Genomic DNA, 19119 nt, shown 5'->3' on the forward strand with positions numbered 1-19119 from the left:
GGATGGGGGTGGGTACCAGAGCTGAAGAGGGGACCGGCCCTACCACACCAGCAGCCCCAGAGCTCCTCGCGAGGGAGCCTGACTCTTACTGCCTTGAAAGATGAAAGTAAAAAAGTAACGAACTGCTGATGTGAGATTTTAAAAAGGGAAGGAAATGGCAACTCGGCCATGCTGCAGATACTGTAACTGTGTCAGCTTTTTTTTCCTGCCACTTCCAAGAAAATTCATATTAAAGGGGAACCTTACGAAATTAAAAAAAGTTTTCATGGTGATCTTCAAAAACAACCAATCAGCTTAAACAAAAGCTCGATTTCTACTTTTCACAGAGACATTTCCTTAGGTCAATCAAGCTGAATCCCTGGGTCACTGGGATGAACTTGCCCCTTCAAAATCACTTGCGTTTAGCAAGAGAAAAGGGCAGCACCAAGGCCCGCTTTAGCCCCTGATCAAAGCCTCTAAAGGTCGCCAAACGCAGGGTCTGGTGAAGCCGGCGGAACAATGGAAAGCCTTTTGCAGAGCCCGAGAGTCACAGGCCGGCCGGCGGCTTTGCGTGTCTGCACATTCTCCCCGAAACCCCACGGGGCTCCTCTTTTGGTTGAGCTTTACAAATGGAGGTTTTGGAGCGAATAGCAAAGTTCAAAGTTTTCTAGCTCTGACGAAACTAGGTTAAAAACTGACTGAAAAGAAGAAAACGTGATTTCATATGTGGCATTTCCAGGTCAAACGTGGTGTATGGTTCTTAGCTCATGCAGGAGACTCTCTCAGACACAGCCCCTAGCAGGACCCGCTGGGGAGGGAAGGCTTTCGGGCTCCAGGTCTGATGTGGGCCCCAAAACGGCCTCTTCCCGACTCCGTGTCATCACAGGAGGGATCTCCTAGGAAAGCAAGGCCTCGGCCCACCATGGGCCCCCACACTTACTGGAGTGGTGCTGGGGGGCTGCCGCCTCCCTGGGCCCGTCCTGAAGGGACATTCTCATTAAGGCGTGTGGGTCCCGGGCAGGCCTCACCCTTCCTTCACCCCCGGCCTTCATCACCCTCATCCTTTGGGCTCAGAAGAGCCTCTTCCTTTGTGGCTTTCCTTGCTGTTCTGTCTCCTCCCTCCCTGACTCCACCCTGGAGACCTAAGGACTCAGCACAGCAAAGCCCTTCACCTAACACTTCCCACGCGAGATGGCCCCGCACGCCACACTCCTCAACAGGTCTCAAGGCTGCCCTTCTCCATCTCCCGACAGTCCCGCGTCTCGACACCGCGCCTCTGCGCTCATCCTCCCTTTACGGCTTGAAGTATCAATGAGGGGTTTCTAATTGCAGGATAAGACACGGGATCTCAAGTCTACGCAGAGCAGCATAGATTTGGGAGTGCAGAGTAGCTTTTGAGCTGTCTAGCCCGTTCTCTACTTTGCACATGAAGGGACTGACGGCCAGAGAAAGGCAGGGCCCTGCTGGGGCATCCCCGTCAGCTCCGGGTAGCTCTGGCAGAGCAGGGATGAGGCCTCACCCGAGGGTGTGGCATCCTGCAGCGCCAGCGGCTTCTTCACTGACTGTTTTTGGGCTTTAACAAAATAGAAAAGGAAACAATAACACAGTTTTACTTAACAAATGGGAGAAATGCTGGCCCGAAGGAGGAAGCCACCTCGGTCCCATTGGAGCTGAGAGCAAAAATAAAGACAGCGAGGACCTCTGCAGTTCCAGGGACAAGGGACAAGCTGGGCCAAGGGGGGCTCTGTTGGGGGCCTTCCTGGCATAAGGCGACACTTAGTTCAGAGGCAGCTCCAGATGGGACACTCCTCCCTTCCGTCCTGACACAGCCCGGGCTTCCTGGAGGTGGCCACTGTTTGGCTGGGACCTCAGCAGACCAGCTGCCCTGGTGCCAGAATCCAAATGAATGAAATTACCAGGAGGAGCTGCGAGGAAGGGTGGGGAGGAGGCGTCCCTGTGTGTGGCTGAAGCCGATCTCCTCTTCGTAGAAGCTGCGGTGGTGGTTCTTTTACCGGTAGTGCTGGAAAAAAGAAAACGCCAGCTGATTCTGCCTTTAGAGAGTACAAACCTCTCTGAGGTTTACGACAGGCCTCACTAATTTGCCTGGAGGCAAGTATTCCAATGAAAGCAAACACACAGCCACGCCCGAGCCCCACGGCCAGCCCTGTACCCAAGATGCACCCAGGGTCCAGAAACGTCCGGCCATGAAGAGCCTCAGACACGTCCCCTATCCATCTCCTCAGGGACCATGCTGAGGTCAGGCCAGTACGGTTTTATAAGCTGGCCTCAGACGGCTCCCTTCCCTGTCTCCTGTCTGGGCTGGCCCAGCTGCCATTCTCCAGGGACGTGGTTGCAGGTTGCATGGCCCTCCACGTCCTGGCTGGGGCTCGCTGCCCAGCGACGGGTCCCCGACTCCTGAGCCCATGGTGTGTCCCAGGCCACATGGGATCAGGACCACGAGATGCAGATGCAGCCTTGGAGGGAGAAACTGCCCACTTGGAAGTGCTGGGTAGCTGCGCGTCTCCACCATGAAGGCCGAGAACCAGAGTAGTCTGTGATAAGAGGGGAACAAGCCCCACGCAGGGTGAAGCAGAGGAGGGTGAGGGAGTGGGGCCGTCTCTTCCCTCTACTCTAAACTCCCCCTCTACCCAGGCTCACTTCAAGGGGTTTTGATTTCTGCAACCAAGAGAGTCCTAGCGAATCCACCGGGAGGCCTGTAGGAACACTGCCATCTAGACCCTGCACGCGTCGCCTATCATATGCCGTGTCCAACACTGAGGTCACATCACAGTTTTCTTTCAAAGGGATGACGTATCGGCACAGCCGAAAGCCAGGCCAGACTGATGGCGACCTGAGCTACACGGTTTCTGAAGCTCCTCCTTATCTCCTCTCAGTAGGGAAGAAGCGACTCTGGAAAGGGCTCCCGAGGATCAGAACTTCCAGCCCGCTCCACATCCGTGGTGCAGCAGGGAGTCCTCACGACGCGAAGCCTTTACTCAGGCCCCAAACTGAGGTCCCGCTGGCAGGCAGCAGGTGCTGCTCCAGTTCCCGCTACATGCCCTGCGCCCAGTGCTCTGTGCCCACTGCAGTGGGCAGCCTCCTGCGCCACATCTGTGTCCCAGGGGGCATCCCTGTGACCCCGACTCACCTGTGCCTGGCCCGGGCCAGGTGTGCCCGCAGAGCGGACTGGATGATGACGATGGCCTCCTCCTGTGCAGGGCTGCCCTCGGCCTGGGCGATGGGGCTTGGAACACGGGGCACAGGAGAGCTCTGGGGCACAAGGACAGTAGGGAAGATGACTGTTTGGCAGCCCCCTGGTGGCTCCTGGTGCTGGGCCCCGGGGACACCCTGGGTGTAAGGGAGACGGGAAGAGCTCAGTTTCCATTTCAGGTGGCCCTGCCTCCCGGGAATTGCTGGTCAGTGAGCAGCCTCCTGGTGGCAGGTTCTGAATTTTTAAACTGTAGGGATTCTTAAACAAACACCTGGTCCTCCTTACAGAGGAGGGGCTGGCATGGCCTGCGTCTATCTTCGGTAGTTTTTAGCTACATCTTCATGGAGCTATTTGACTCTCCGGCAGCTCAAGGCAATCTGGCCCTAATGCCATACCCATCCGGGGCCTGTGCAGAGGGGCCTGTGCAGAGGGGCCTGCGTGGCCTACGTGGCCAGGGATGGAGTGGAGGGGATGCCTGCTGGGCGGGCGGGGATGTGGAGGCTGAGAGGTGCCCTGCGCTTTCTCAGTGGATGGAGTGTGAGATGAGCAGCTCTGGAGATGGCCACTGGGATGTCCAGCACCCCGATGTTACCTGGTCTGGGAGGCCTGGCATGCTGGGCGGCTCTGAGCCACGTGCTTTGCTTGCTAAGAGTTTTGTCCGCGCCACATGTCCCCTGAAAGCTGCCTGAAGCACCACAGCCGCCTGTCAGGGAAGGAAGCAGGGAGAGAAAAGCGGGTGTGAGTGCCCGGGGTGACGGCGGGCAAGAGGGAGGTGCCGAGGGGAGAGCTGCCTCGGTGGTAGGGAACGCAACTCCTCTCACCGCTGCGCAGCCATAGTCTCCCAAAGAGCCTTCTGCGCTCCCACTCACCCCAGTCCGTCAGAAACTCACTGGCACCCCAGGGAGCACAGGGCGCGACGCCTGTTAGCACAGTGGGGACTCTGGGAATGGGAGGGGCCTGCTGCTCACTGCAGTCCCTTTCAGTGGCTAATAGGGGCTGGTATTTCACACGTGGTTATGTTTTCATGTTGGAGCATTTTTCCGCGTTGGAATAGTTTACTGGTTTCATCTACTTTCCATATACGTTTTCTAAATCAAGCAAGGGGCAACAGGACCTCTAAAGTGATCTTAAGAGAATGATTTATCCTTTGAGCTTAATCTTAAATGATTTTCTTAGGCAATGTGGCCGGGTGCAGTGGTTCATGCCTGTAATCCCAGCACGTTGGGAGGCTGAGGCAGGATGATCACTTGAGGCCAGGAAATTCAGACCAGCCTGGGCAACATAGCAAGACCTTGTGTCTACAAAAAATTAGCTGGGCATGGCATACACCTGTCATCCAGTGCTTTGGGAGGCTGAGGTGGGAAGATCCACTGAGCCCAGGAGTTTGACACCAGCCTGGCCAATATGGTAAAAACCCGTCTCTACTGAAAATACAAAAATTAGCCAGGCATGGTGGTGCATGCCTGTAGTCCCAGCTACTCAGGAGGCTGCGGCATGAGAATCATTTGCACCTGGGAGGCAGAGGTTGCAGTGAGCCAAGACTGGGCCACTGCACTCCAGCCTGGGTGACACAGTGAGAATCTATCTCACTCCGTGAGAAGTCCACGCTCCATTTTCGGGGAAGCACTTATTTTTGAACAATCTGTCTCTAACCCCGTGAGCACCCCCAGCCTGATACGGGCAGCTTTCAAACACGTTAGGAGAATGACGAGTGTGCCCACCGAGCCCCACGCCAAGTGAGGTTAGCAGGCTTGCCACTGCTGGAACAGAAAGCACCTTTGTTTTGTCTTAAAGCAAGGGGAAGAACGCTGGGGTGGGAAAAGAGCTCAGCAGAGGAGGGCGAGGCAGCACTGGCTATCAACAATGAACGATCCGCCAGAGTGCGGTGACCACATGGAGGCTGCCCAGAAGCTTCCGGTAAAGTGGCTGCCAGGTATGGGGCGTTCTGCACCAGCCGGAGGGGTAAGAGGGGCACGCATCTCTGTCACGCCACACACTGCGCCCACACTGGCAAACCCCACGCTCACCACAGCCCCACACAGGCAGCCTCACTGCTGTCTTTAGAGATGAGGACCCCGAGGCATGGGGGGTGCCAGGGAGAGAAGCAGGACGGGGAGACAGCACCCACCACTGACTGGCCCATTGGCTGAGGAGCCCGGGTCCCCTCACCCACTCGCTGGAGGGCATTTACCAAACGCCTCCCACATGCCAGGCGCTAGTCTAGGCACCAGAGGTGTTGTGGCAAAAAGAGCTTGCATTCTGACGGGAGGCTGGCAAGAATAACCACAAAGTGAGATGCCAGGCAGGGGCATGTGCTAGGAACCGCAGCCGGCTGCAGGGACTGGGAGCCTGGGCAGGCTGTGGTGGGTGGGCAGGTGGGAGGCTGACGTGCTGGAGACCTCGGGATGAGGGCCTGAGGGCTGCTAGAGGATGGGAGGGATTGTCAAGAGACGGGGATGTTGGAAGTTGCCACTGCAAATGTGTCAGATGGGTATGGACAAGGGTGTGGCTGTGGGGCAGGTTCAGGGACGACGAGGCCAGGCATGGAGGGGCTGCAGAACTGAAGGCTGAAGACTAGGGCAGTGGTGAGCAGGGGGCCCTTCCTCAGGGACAGTGTGGTGAGCCAGGTGGGCAGTCCAGCTACCTGCTCATGGAGGGCGCTCACGCGGCTGTGGCCTGGCCGCCAGATGCCAACATTCTCCCACTGCAGCTGCGCGCAGTCCACCGAGCCTGGTGCGCCGCCCACACCCGTGACCATACTGGCTGTCCTGACTGCAGAGTATGAACCCCGTGAAATTTGGACAGTGTCTGGCTGGTCTGTTACAAGCTCCTCTTGTGCCTGGCACATGGCAGGAGCCCAGCAAACACTTGTGGATGAGTAGTGTGGCCAAGGGGAAGGGGACAATGGGTGGGGTAGGGGGAAGGCAAGCCCCGCCCTGATGGCAGAGCTGTCAACCCTGCTGGCATCAGATGCACCTGGCGAGTGTGAGGACAAGCGGGTGCAGGGTCTGCCCTACCACGGAGAAGCAGCTGCCGGCGAGGAAGGCGGCAGTGTGAGAAGCCCTGTGGCCCAGCACCGGCTCTGACTGACTGGGGCTGGGGCCTCTCCCGCGGTCTAAGTGGAAATACACTGCCGTCCCCGAAGGGGCCCTAGAGGAGAGGCGAGCATCTCCGAGGCCACCAGGACTCTAGCAAAATAACGATCTCACTTTCCAGCTCCTCCCTGAAAAGGATCATGGCTGGAACCGCACTGTTCATCCATCTGTCAGTTCTCAGCTGTGGGTGACATACTCAACCTCCATTCCAGTTCCACGCCCTCGCCCCGTCTCAGACTGCTCATCCCGCCAGCTCTGCTAGGACGCCCTCCCCTCACTTCCCGGTGCAGCGAGCTCTGACATCTGTCCCACGAGGCCCACCTTGCACCTCACTCCTCACAGGGACCTCCTGGCCTTTGTGTGCAGGGCTGGCCGCCCCAGTGCCACCCTGGGCTGTAACCGCTTGTTCACTTGTGTGTCTGAGCCTCTGCATCCCAGAGCCTCTGAGACTGTCCTGCGCAGGGCTGGTGATCAGTGAATGTGCATGAAAAGAATGAATGGAAGGAAGGAATGATTGAAGAGATTTTGAAAGTGGGAAATTATCCAAATATTTATTTGATGTTTCTATTTCTTATGTATGTTATACTTAATGTTGGGGTCTGGTTTCGTTTCTTGAAAAGAAGGACTCCCTAGGTGCGGTGGCTCATGCCTGTAATTCCTGCATTTTGGGAGCCCAAGATGGGCGAATCACCTAAGGTCAGGAGTTGCAGACCAACCTGGCCAACACGGAGAAACCCCATCTCTACTAAAAACACAAAAATTAGCCGGGCATGATGGCGCGCACCTGTAATCCCAGCTACTAGGGAGGCTGAGGCAGGAGAATTGCTTGAACCCAGGAGGCGGAGGTTGCAGTGAGCCGAGGTTGCACCACTGCACTCCAGCCAGGGCCACACAGCGAGATTCTGTCTCAAAAAAAAGAAAAAAAAAAGAAAAGAAAAGGACTCAACGCATCTTTAAATATCCCCTCACCTACTTTACAACAAAATACAAATCCGTATTTTGAAACTGAAGAAATAAACCTCACTTACCTCATCCAGAACAGCTTTTTTTTTCTGAAAAAAAGAAAAAATACATGAATAAACACAAAAAGGATGAACGTTTCCCCACACAGTGGTTTTCAGTCCTTGATCTTGCCAACAGGCGTCCATCAAGCCAACAAGAGGCCTGGCTGCCCTGGCTCCTCCCTCCCGAGCTGCCGGGGCCCAGCAAACAAACGCCTTTGTAAGGAGGACGAAAGTGAGAGGCAGAATGAGGATGGCGGGAATTCTCCGGGAGTCACGAGGTGGCCCAAGCTGCAGATGAAGGGATGTGTCTGTGCCGTGTGCCGGTCCTCTGGCTGTGCAGAAGGGACTCCATTAGGCCAAGCTGTGCAGCTAAGGAGGTGGATGTGGGCCCGATGTGAGAGCCCTCTCACATCACAGGTGTCCGGACCACTGTCCTTTCTGGATAAGTCCCGGAATTCGGAGGCTGAGGCTGCCTGCTGGGGATGTTATGAAGGGGACTTTGGTTCAGGGGTCTGGATCACTGGCCTCAACCTGACTGATCATCAGTCACCCTTGGGTGTCCTGGGAAGTTTCTGTGGCTGCAGCTGACACACAGCGTCACAGTCAGCAGAGAGGGTCCCTCGGAGCACGTGTTCTTACAGATGTGAACGAAGTCCTTCCCAGATGTTGATGCCAAAATAATCAATATACACTTAATGAAATGGAATGGCCACGGCCAGATAACAGGTACCTCAGCCAGCTGATTTACCATAGTCATCAGAGTGCTCAGCCCACATGTGTACTACTGTACACAGGATCTGTCCCTTGGGAGATTAAGGAGGAACTGAGTACAAGGACCAATAGAATGTAAGATGGAAGCAAAGAGATATATACACTGAATAAGAGAGAGACAGAGAGAGACAGACAGACAGACAGACAGACAAGCCAGCATCTGCTCAGCACCTGAAGGGAAGTCACTAAGTTTTCTCCCACCTTTTTGGGAGGACCAGGAGTCGGCCCCGCTAATAAGGAAACTGCTTTTCAGACAAAGACAGCTGTGACATGAAGGACACGAAGGCCACGAGGGGAAAGGTGGTGGGGACAGACCTCATGGAGGCCAAGCTGTCCCCTATAAACTGCTGGCTAGTTACCAAGGGAAACTCGTTTCTTTAAAATGGCGAAAGCCAGCAGCCATGACCAGGTTAGAAACACAAATAGGGGCTGGCCTGAGGGGATGGGGGTACACAGCCTAAATGTGAGACATTCTTGCCAAAAGCAAACCTGGGTGAATCAGAGCTGGAGACCTTATTTCTCACTTATGGGAAATTAAGGGGACAGAGGAATAAGTTAATGACCCCACAAGGAAACAGATCCAGGACAGGGAACATTCTGTAACACACTGGCCTGCTCTCTGCCAAAGAAAATGTCCTTAGGCCGGGCGCGGTGGCTCACGCCTGTAATCCCAGCACTTTAGGAGGCCGAGGCGGGCGGATCACGAGGTCAGGAGATCGAGATCATCTTGGCTAGCACGGTGAAACCCCGTTTCTACTAAAAATACAAAAAATTAGCCGGGTGTGGTGGCGGGCGCCTGTAGTCCCAGCTACTCAGGAGGCTGAGGCAGGAGAATGGCGAGAACCCGGAAGGTGTTGCTTGTAGTGAGCCGAGATCCCGCCACTGCACTCCAGCCTGGGTGAGAGAGTGAGACTCCGTCTCGATAAAAAAAAAAGAAAAAAAGAAAAAAAAAAGAAAAGAAAATGTCTTTAAAAAGAAAAAAAAAGGCCGGGCACAGTGGCTCACACCTATAATACCAGCACTTTGGGAGGCCAAGGCAGGTGGATCACCTGGGGTCAGGAGTTCGAGACCAGCCTGGCCAACATGGTGAAACCCTGTCTCTAATAAAAATTCAAAAATTAGCTGGGCATGGTGGTGTGCACCTGTAATCCCAGCTACTTGGGAAGCTGAGGCAGGAGAATTGCTTGAACCCGGGAGGCAGAGGTTGCAGTGAGCCGGGATCATGCCACTGCACTCCAGCCTGGGCGACAAGAGCAAAACTCCATCTCAAAAAAAAAAAAAAAGAAAGAAAAAACATCTAGGTGCAGTAGCTCACACCTGTAATCCCAGCACTCTGGGAGGCCGAGGCAGGTGAACGGCTTTAGCTCAGGAGTTCAAGACCAGCCTGGACAACATGGCAAGACCCATCTCTACAAAAATTGGCCAGGTGTGGTGGTGCCTGCCTGCAGTCCCAGCTACCTGGTGGGCTGAGGCTGGAGGATTGCTTGGTCCCGGGAGGTCGAGGCTGCAGTGAGCTGCAATTGTGCCACTGCACTCCAGCCTGAGTGACGGAGTGAGACCCTGTCTCTATGAAAAAAGAAAAAAAAGGCTGGGTGTGGTAGCTCATGCCTGTAATCCTGGCACTTTGGGAGGCCAAGGTGGGTGGATCACCTGAGGCCAGGAGTTCGACACCAGCCTGGCTAATATAGTGAAATCCTGTCTCTACCAAAAATACAAAAATTAGCTTGGCATGGTGGCGGGCACCTGTATCGCAACTACTTGGGAGGCTGAGGCAGGAGAATTGCTTGAACCTGGGAGTTGGAGGTTGCAGTGAGCCAAGATCGTGCCACTGCGCTCCAGCCTGGACAATAGAGCAAGACTCTATCTCAGAAAAACAAACAAACAAAATCGGCCAGGGTGACCTGTTGGTTAAAGAAAAGAAAGGGTGGGGGCTGCTGTGAACCACACTAAGGAGATGTAACCAACCAACCCCCGGGCTCTGGCGGGAGGTGGGCTGAGAACCGCCATGACTGAATGCTGGCGGGAAACAGATAGCTGTAGGCGGCATCTCGGGACGTTTGGGAAATGTGAACAGGAAGGGCCGGTAGGTGAGGATATCAAGCTGCTATGACAGTCTGAGGGGCAGTCACGGTGCTGTGGGCAGGTAGAAGACACTGTTCCTTACAAGATACATGCTAATGTTTCATAACATCTAAAACTCATTTTCCAATAGTTCTGGAAGAAAACTGTATGAAAAGAAATCTGGCGAGATGTTCAGTATTGCACAAAACGCACCCAGAACGGATGAGTCAGTGTGTGAATGAGGTTTTTATTTTCTGTATGTTACGGTACTCGGACACCCGGGGCCCGGCTGGCCCCTCAGGCCTAGTCATTCCTAGACAGTGCGTGGCTTGCCTTGGAGCATGAAGACTCACAGGGAGCAGCCCGGGTCGCGTTGGGGAGCCTCACCTTGTGCTTGTACACCTTCCACTGGGCCTGCAGCACCCTGGCCGCGGCGTCTCTTCTCCCGTCAGAGCAGGAGGAGTGGGGCCGCGGGAGCCCCTCCTCACTGGACTCCGGCGGCCAGTCTTGCTCGCAGTGCCTGCTGCTGGGAGTGGGAGCTGGGAGCTCTTGGGCCTGCAGGAAATTGAAGGAGTAAGAGGACGATGAAGCCAGGGCAGGGACGAGCAGTACCCGGCAAGGGGACAGGATATTACTCTGCACAGTGCGGCTGGGCTTATCAGGCGAGTCTTATTAATGTGGCGAGAGCTGTTCCACACTGGTCCGCAGGCCACATGACAGCGGTCTCCTGTACTGCTGAGAGACCGTGTCCAGGCGAGCACACACGTGCAGACACACCTCTCATTAAACTCCCTCAACTCTGTCTGGCCACGCCTTCTGGGAGAGAGAGAGGACGTTTCTTCACACGGCCGTCACACACTCACTACACTCGGTCACATTTTGTTCCTGCAAGAATTGTTTTTCTGGGGTCCTTTTCTGTTTTCTAGTTTAATGCTCTAAATTATAAACATGGGATTTCTGGGATTGAAGGCATTATATATATTTCTACCATGGTTTTTAAGGTAGAAACAAGCCAGGATTGCTATAATGACCACTGAAATAACCATGATTTCAGGCTGGGTGCAGTGGCTCACGCCTGTAATCCCAACAATGTGGGAGGGCCAAGCAGGGAGGATCACTTGAGCCCAGGAGTTCAAGACCAGCCTGGCCAACACAGCGAGACCCCATCTCTATGAAAAAATTTTTAAAATACCCGGGGTGTGGTGGCACACCACTGTGGTCTCAGCTACTCAGGAGGCTGAGGCAAGAGGATCGCTTGAGCCCAGGGGTCAAAGCTGCAGTGAGCCATGATTGTGCCTCTGTAGTCCAGCCTGGGCAACAGAGTGAGACCGTCTCTAAAAAGAAAAAAGAAAAATTATGATTTCTAACACTGATGACTCCAAATGTATCACCCACAGGACACTACCCAGTACAAACGAAAAGGCCTCTCATGTCAAGAATGCAAGCTCGGTGGAGAGCATGCTGTTGCTGAAAGCCCTCCCCAGAGGGAGACACAAGACTGCTCCCAGTGCACACCGGGCCAGGCGCGGGCACAGGTGGCCTGTCCACAGACTTGAACCAACACAGAACGGATTGCACTGGCTTTTCATTATCTGTGTGTTACGACGCTTGGGGCCTTGATGCCCCTCTGGGCCTGGCCAATTCCTAGACAGTGAAGGGCCTGCCTTCGGGCACGGCCATCCTATGCGAGCAACTAATCCAGTGCCCACACTCAGAATCGTCTCCTGTGCTGGGCCCCACACTCCAGGAGGCAATATTCCTCAGCCTTAATCACCCAGGGCCAGGTGCGGGACAGCTCAAGACCACTCTGTGGCCCAGGTCCCGCTGAAGTTCTTCAAGCTTCCAGCCCACCGGCCCCGACCAGCCAGCTCACCTCACTTCGCCCGCTCCTTCCCATGATAAAGGCCCTGGCCCAGGTCTTCCGCACATCCCTGCCGCCTCCTGGCCGACGCGCTGCTCCTGCGTGGCCTTGCGTGCCCTGCCTCCTGTTTCTAGGGACCTGGGAGTGTAAACTTCCTAGGACAGTCACTTGCATGTCTACACATCTTAACATCCCTGACGAAGATGCCCTGGGTACATCCACACAGCCAGCTGTTTCCAGATCCCTTTAGCTGTGGCACCAAGTTGCTTGGCACCAGCATTCCGGCCCTGGGCTTCCACATTCCGATTTTGTGACCCTAAGAAGAGCCTCATCTTCCCTCAGTCCTGACACATTTTCAGGCCTCTGTTCCGCTAAAGTGAGATCAGCTGTTAGTATGTGGCCCGTGCCAATGTGATTGGAAAGGTAAAATCAGCTCCTCAGAAGATAAATGAACATTTACTCACACAACTACAGACAGTTAAAAAAAATCTAAATGTTCACATGCTTATAAATTCCTTGAGGCAACTCTTAAACCCACTCTTGTCACTCCATTTAACCTGCAATTAATCATTCCCACGTGAATGCTAAGAGCCGATTCCCCTACTCGGAGAGCTGATCACTCAATCCCACTCTTCCTTGTCTCTAAAATAGAAATGTTTCCTGAGGAGGAAAATAACACAAAGCTAATACATGCTTATTACGAAAAATTCAGACAATACTAAAAGAAAGTAAAAAAAAAAAAAAAAAGCTTATAACCCCACCACACAGAAAAGGCTGTATTTCAGCAGTATTTTCAGACATTTTTGTTTTCTTTCTCTCTCTCTCTCTCTCCTCTCTCTGTTTTCAGACATTGTTCTTTTCTCTTTCTCTCTCTCTTTCTTTCTTTTCTTTTTTTAGTGAGACAGGGTCTGGCTCTGTGACCCAGGATGGAGTGCAGTGGTGCGACCTTGGTTCACTGCTGCCTCCTGAGCAGCTGGGACCACAGGCGGTGGCTTCGATCGGTTTTATCCATGAGCCCCTCTCAGAGCGAGCTGCAGCCCCAGTATGGTGACGCCAAGCTCCTGCTTCCTGCCTGAACATGCATGGGCCCACACCTGCCCTCCGAAGGATCCTACCCACTGGAAGGGGATTTGTGAGGACGCCCTTCTGCCACCAGAAGTGCAAGTGCAGGCAGCACCGGCCATGGTGCCCAGAGCATGGCTGTGACCCTCCAGGGAGGCAGCAGAGGGCCAGGAACCTTGGAGCCACAGAGACACTGCCTCGACCAGCTGCCCCTGGGTAGCGTCCACACACGCGGAGGGAGTGGAGAGGCAGGAGGGCATCCGCCTAGGGTCCCTGCTCACCTGCCGGGTCCCTGCTAACAGTCACTTCGTGTTCAACCCGTGCACAGCTGAGTGACGGCAGAGAGGGCAGAGGAACCCCCACTCCACCCAGAGGGCAGTGCCCGCTGAGGCCTTGCTGGCCTTGTGTTCTGCAGAGAGGGCAGAGGAAGCCCCGCTCCACCCACAGGGCAGTCCCCGCTGAGGCTTTCCCAGCCTCGTGTTCTGGAACTTAGATGAGAGGAGAGGGCGCAGGCCTAGGTCCATGCAGAGGCCTGACTGAGCCTTTGTCCTTTCCCCCCACTCCCCTCCTGCCTCTCAGTGACAGCTCCGGCCACACACCTACACCCTCCGCACGGCTGAGCTTTCGGTTAACTCTTTACTCACCAGCCTTGAGACTCAAATATCAGTTCGAGAAGTCAATTTGCTGACAGTCAATTAATCCAAAACGCCGGACTTCGACACACACGACATGAGTTATAGAAATCAATTGTGATGACAAAAGGGAGTGGGATTTTCAGTGGATGGTCAGAAACAACTCTGGGCAGAGAAACGGTCGGAACCGTCATGACCAGAGGAAGCCACACCACACCTGACGGGAGATTCAGGCAAACGGTCACTGTACCTTATGAAGAACTTCTGGGCAATCCTCTTTCTCTTCTTTCTCCATTTCTTGCAGTTCTCGGAGCTTGCTGGTAAGCGTCTGAATCTCCTCTCTAAGGCGGAAAGGGAAAAATGAGACACCTCACCTGTCACTATGTGATGAAGGCCGGCGCAGGGCAGGGTGGGGCGGGCGGTCCACGCTGAGACAGGGGGACGCCAGGCAGCCTGTAGAGGGCTGGTAGGGCCACGTCTCCCTGAGCCACAGGGCCCAGCTATGACCTGACGGCACCAGAAACCCCATCGCAGGCCGGGACTTCCTGTTGTCTCCTGGTCTGGGCTGGAAGCCCAACGAGGCCAGGGCTGAGGACCCCCAGGGCCCAGCACCTCTCCTGAAACAGCTAAGAACTAAAAACAGAATCCATTGTGTGAATAAGTAAGTAGGAGGCCGGGCGCGGGGGCTCACACCTGTGATCCCAGCCCTCTGGGAGGCCGAGCCCGGAGGATCACTGGAGCCCACGCGTTTGAGATAAATAAGCAGGGATCACTGGGGTGTTAGTAAACAATATGAACAGGAGGCACTGCAGTTTAGATGTTCATTCTAGGTACTAAAGGCAAAAAAAAAAAAAAAAATTCATTTCTGCACATGTGCTCTTTTGGATTTACTTTAATTCTAGCCTTCTGACAGAATTCAGTCAGATTTCTCCTGAAAATGAAACGTTTTCTTTTTTTTTAAAATTTTTTGAGATGGATTCTCACTCTGTTGCCCAGGCTGGAGTACAGTGGCATGGTATCTGCTCACTGCAACCTCCACCTCCTGGGTTCAAGTGATTCTCCTGCCTCAGCCTCCTGAGTAGCTGGGATTATAGGCACCTGCCACTGTGCCCGGTTAATTTTTGTATTTTTAGTAGAGAGGGGGTTTCACCATGTTGGTCAGGCTGGTCTTGAACTCCTGACTTCGCGATCCGCCCACCTCAGCCTCCCAAAGTGCTGGGATTATAGGCATGAGCCACCGTGCCCAGCCAAGGTTTTCTTCATTCCAGTAATCTATGTCTTACTAATTATTCTGAGTGCTAAATATGTCTGCTCAGATTTCTAACCTAGTTTTTTGTGTATTTTAAAAAGTTAAGACTCATCACATAAAATTCACTATTTTAAAGTGTATAATTCAGTGAATTTTAGCATATTCACAGTGTTGTGCACCTACCACCCCTATCTAATTCCAGAACATTTGCATGGCCCCAGAAAGGAACCCATGCTCGTCAGCAGTCCCCGCTCCCCTCCCAGCCCCTAGCAGCAGCACTTGTCAGGTGGGTCTGCCCGTTCTGGACGTTTCCTGCACACGGAATCGTGTGCTGCGTGGCCTTTTGTATCTGGCTTTCTTTGCCGAGCACCACGTTTTTGAGGGTCCCCGGGCCAGGCCTGTCGGGACTGCCGTCCGCTCTGCGCCTCCGTGTGGTCGACCTCAGGATGTTTGTCCACCAGCAGCTGATGGACCGTGGGGAGGGTGCTGCTTCCTGGCTCTCGCGAATGGCGTTACTTTGAGGGCACGGGCGGCCCCTCTTGAGGACGTGGCCCACACCAGGGTGGCTCTGACTAGAGGCCAGTGTGATGGCTCGTTGGGAAGGGGCAGGTGCTAGCACAGCCAGAGCAGAGGATGCCCCTGTGAGGTGGCCACGATGCCAGAGGGCAGGCCCTGCTCAGCACCCAGAGGTTATTCCCGAGCTGAGTGACAGAAAACCAGGGAAAGACTGCAGGGAGGTGTGGCCTTTCTAAAAACCCGGCTGGCAGCAAGGCTGAGATGCCTCGGGGGGCTGCAGTGGTGGCAGGAGTGCAGACTCGCCTGGCTCCTCTCTCCGGCCCTGACCCGGGTCACATACCTCAAAGCCTCCTCTCTCTCTCTCCTCTCCTCCTCGCCCTCCCTCGCGCGCTCCAGCTCCTTCTCCAGGTCGGCCTTCGCCTGCAGGAGCTGCTCCACCTCCAAACTACACACACAGAATAGGAGACTCATCAGCGTTCACGAAAACTGGAGGTTATGTCAGAGCAGGAAGGCGCTTCTGAAAAGTGACGGTGCTCAACCCTTCCTTAGGACAGCGGATGGTGGGGCAGGAGGACCACCAAAGGCCCATTTCTTTTCTTTCTTTTTTTTTTTTTTAAAACAGAGTCTCGCTGCTCTGTCGCCCAGGCTGGAGTGCAGTGGCGCGATCTCGGCTCACTGTAAGCTCCGCCTCCTGGGTTCACGCCATTCTCCTGCCTCAGCCTCCCTAGAAGCTGGGACTATAGGCGCCCGCCGTCACACCCGGCTAATTTTTGTATTTTTAGTAGAGATGGGGTTTCACCGTGTTAGCCAGGATGGTCTCGATCTCCTGACCTCGTGATCCGCCCGCCTCGGCCTCCCAAAGTGCTGGGATTACAGGCTTAAGCCACCGCACCCGGCCAAAAAGCCCATTTCTAATCACTCAGTGCCAAGGACAGACCTCAAGGCCCTGCCTGCCCTGAACCAAGCACTTGCTGTGTGCAGGGGATCAACAGGACGATGCCAGAGAAGGCCCTGCCATCAGGCCATAGAATGGGGAGTTGCCCCTCCAGCCGCCACTCATTGGCACAGACCTCGCACCCGCGTGGGGGTGCTGCAGGCAGGCGCAGGGTCCGTGAATGGGACAGGGGCCTGCCTTGCCTAGACCGTGCCACTGCCTATGCGGGGCTCCAGCTGAACCGCTCCCAGATGCATTTCTTGCGTCCCATGTGGTGTGATGGCCACACACTGGCCTTCAACGGAGACTTCTGTCCGAGTCTCAGATGGACTGTATGCTGTCTGCGAGCCCTGACTGCTCAGGGCCTGTGAGTCTCTATGAAATGCCAGAAACCCTAGAGTGCTTAGCAGAGCCCCTGTCACACAGTAAGGGCTAATACGAGGTGGCTCTTGTCATGCCACTTTACAGTTTCATAGATAATTCCAGAAGTTATTTACCTTTCATGACTACCTTAATTTTTTTTTTTACCTGATGTCTATGAACTCTGTAATGACTGCTTAATTGGAAAAGCTTGTCATGAAATACGAATTTTTACAAACGACCTATCAATTGCCATAAATGCGATCTGAGACCTCTTGTGAGGGGTAAGGACAGTGGTGATGGGTTGGCCTTCTACTGTTCACAGCAGGCAGCAGAGAACTTAGCAGGCTGGGAGGCACTGGCCGAGTTCTCAGACCCTAAAGGGCACACAAATCACCTGTAGGGCTGGGCGCGGTGGCTCACACCAGTAATCCCAGCACTTTGGGAGGCCGAGGCGGGCAGATCCCTTGAGATCAGGAGTTCCAGACTCAGCATGGCCAACATGGTGAAACCCCATCTCTACTAAAAATACAAAAATTAGCCGGGTGTGGTGGCGCATGCCTGTAATCCCAGCTACTTGGGAGGCTGAGGCACAAGAATCGCTTGAACTGGGGAGGAAGAGTTTGCAGTGAGCACAAATTGTGCCACTGAACTCCAGCCTGGGTGACAGAGCATGATTCTGTCTCAAAAAAAAAAAAAAAACAAACCATCACCTGCAGATCCCACTGGATGCAGAGTGTGATTTCGAAGGCCGGGGTAGGGCCTGGGCTCCTGCATGCTAACCAGCTCCCAGCTCCTGCTCCTGCTGCTGCTTCACAGGCCACTCTGAGGGGCAAGTCACGGTAGTGCTTGCAAACTAGAGAGAAACATCATTCCAAAGATGATGGAGGTGGTTGCCTCATGGCAGAGCCGAGCCCAGAGGAGCCGCAAATAGGAGGAGGACAGGAGCCAGGCCAGGTGCTAGGTGGCCACAGGTCATGGAGCTCCGGAGCTCCGGAACACTCGGTGAGGCCCTGCCTTCCCAGCCCTATGTTCACACCAAGTATTTCACAGCATTTAGGTCTTCTTCTGGTTTTTTTTTTTTTTTTCGGAGACAGAGTCTCACTGCCACCCAGGCTTGCATGCAGTGGTATGATTATAGCTCACTGCAGACTTGACTTCCCAGGCTCAAGTGATTCTCCCACCTCAGCCTCCCAAATAGCTGGAATTACCAGCTTGAGTCACTATGAATGGCTACATTTTGTATTTTTTGTAGGGATGGGGTTTCACCATGCTGCCCAGGTTGGTCTCAAACTCCTGGACTCAGGTAATCCTGCCACCTTGGCCTCCCAAAGTGCTGGGATTACAGGCGTGAGCCACTGCGTCAGGCTGCAGCACTTATGTTTTATTTCATATGTATTAATAGATCATATGCCCCATAAACATATTACTGAATTAAGACCATGCTGCATAAAATCTAATTGATTTTACATAAACCAATGAAAGTAAATTCGTCTCTAGTAGACAATTGGAAGATTTCTCTGGAATTCGGGGTAGAGAGATTTAAATGTGCTCTCCCACCATTCTCTACACTTTTTTTTTGAGTTGAAGTCTCACTCAGTTGCCTAGGCTGGAGTGCAGTGACATCATCATAGCTCACTGCAGCCTCGAACTCTTGGGCTCAAGCGATCCTCCTGCCGTGGCCTCCTGAGTAACTGGGACTACAGACATGAGCCACCACTCCCAGTTAATTTAAAAATTTATTTTGGAGAGATGGAGTCTTGCTATGTTGCCCAGGCTGGTCTGAAACTCCTGGCCTCAAGTAATCCTCCCACTTCGGCCTCCCAAAATGCTGGGATGACAGGTATGCCCGACCCCTCATGCTTTTGATAATGTAATATGGTCAGTTAGTGTCTTCTTGTTATCACTAAAGCTGCCTTTCTTTCACCACCAAAACGTAAGAAGTTTTAGAATCATATAAAAATATGCAGTGACCACTATGAGCTGAACAGTTTTCCAAACTGACAACTGTTGAACCCTGGTGAAGATCAGTTTCCACAGGGAGTGACAGCTGCTTCCCTGGCGAGGCTGTGGGCGGGGCCTCGGGAGGACCTACTCTCTCTGCAGCAGCTGCTCCCGTGGGGACACTGGTGGGGCCTCAGGAGCTACTCTCTCTGCAGCAGCTGCTCCCATGGGGACACTGGCGGGACCTCGGGAGGACCTACTCTCTGCGGCAGCTGCTCCCGTGGGGACACTGGCGGGGCCTCAGGAGGACCTACTCTCTGCGGCAGCTGCTCCCGTGGGGACACTGGCGGGGCCTCAGGAGGACCTACTCTCTGCGGCAGCTGCTCCTGTGGGGACACTGGTGGGGCCTCAGGAGGAGCTACTCTCTCTGCAGCAGCTGC

General features: G+C 54.1%; 1 protein-coding gene across 24 annotated transcripts in view; it reads right to left on the reverse strand.

Moving 5' to 3' along the window:
- Positions 1–19119, reverse strand: part of IQCE (IQ motif containing E) — a 54821-nt gene that overhangs the window by 5409 nt on the left and 30293 nt on the right. For 7 of the 24 annotated variants that reach the window (XM_074034303.1, XM_074034300.1, XM_005549028.4 and 4 more), the window contains 7 exons: positions 15782–15886; positions 13927–14017; positions 10509–10676; positions 7314–7337; positions 3783–3893; positions 3128–3249; positions 1896–1999 (listed from right to left, as the gene is read on the reverse strand). In XM_074034303.1, the coding sequence (XP_073890404.1) occupies positions 1896–1999; positions 3128–3249; positions 3783–3893; positions 7314–7337; positions 10509–10676; positions 13927–14017; positions 15782–15886 (725 nt within the window). Of the gene's footprint in view, positions 1–1659; positions 2000–3127; positions 3328–3782; positions 3894–6611; positions 6750–7313; positions 7338–10508; positions 10677–13926; positions 14018–15781; positions 15887–19119 lie in introns of those variants that run through there. The other 17 variants (XM_074034297.1, XM_065541570.1, XM_065541566.1 and 14 more) reach the window with 5 other exon arrangements.

This window comes from Macaca fascicularis, chromosome 3 (genome assembly GCF_037993035.2).
Source record: "Macaca fascicularis isolate 582-1 chromosome 3, T2T-MFA8v1.1".
In the NCBI taxonomy this organism is placed as follows: Eukaryota; Metazoa; Chordata; class Mammalia; order Primates; family Cercopithecidae; genus Macaca; species Macaca fascicularis.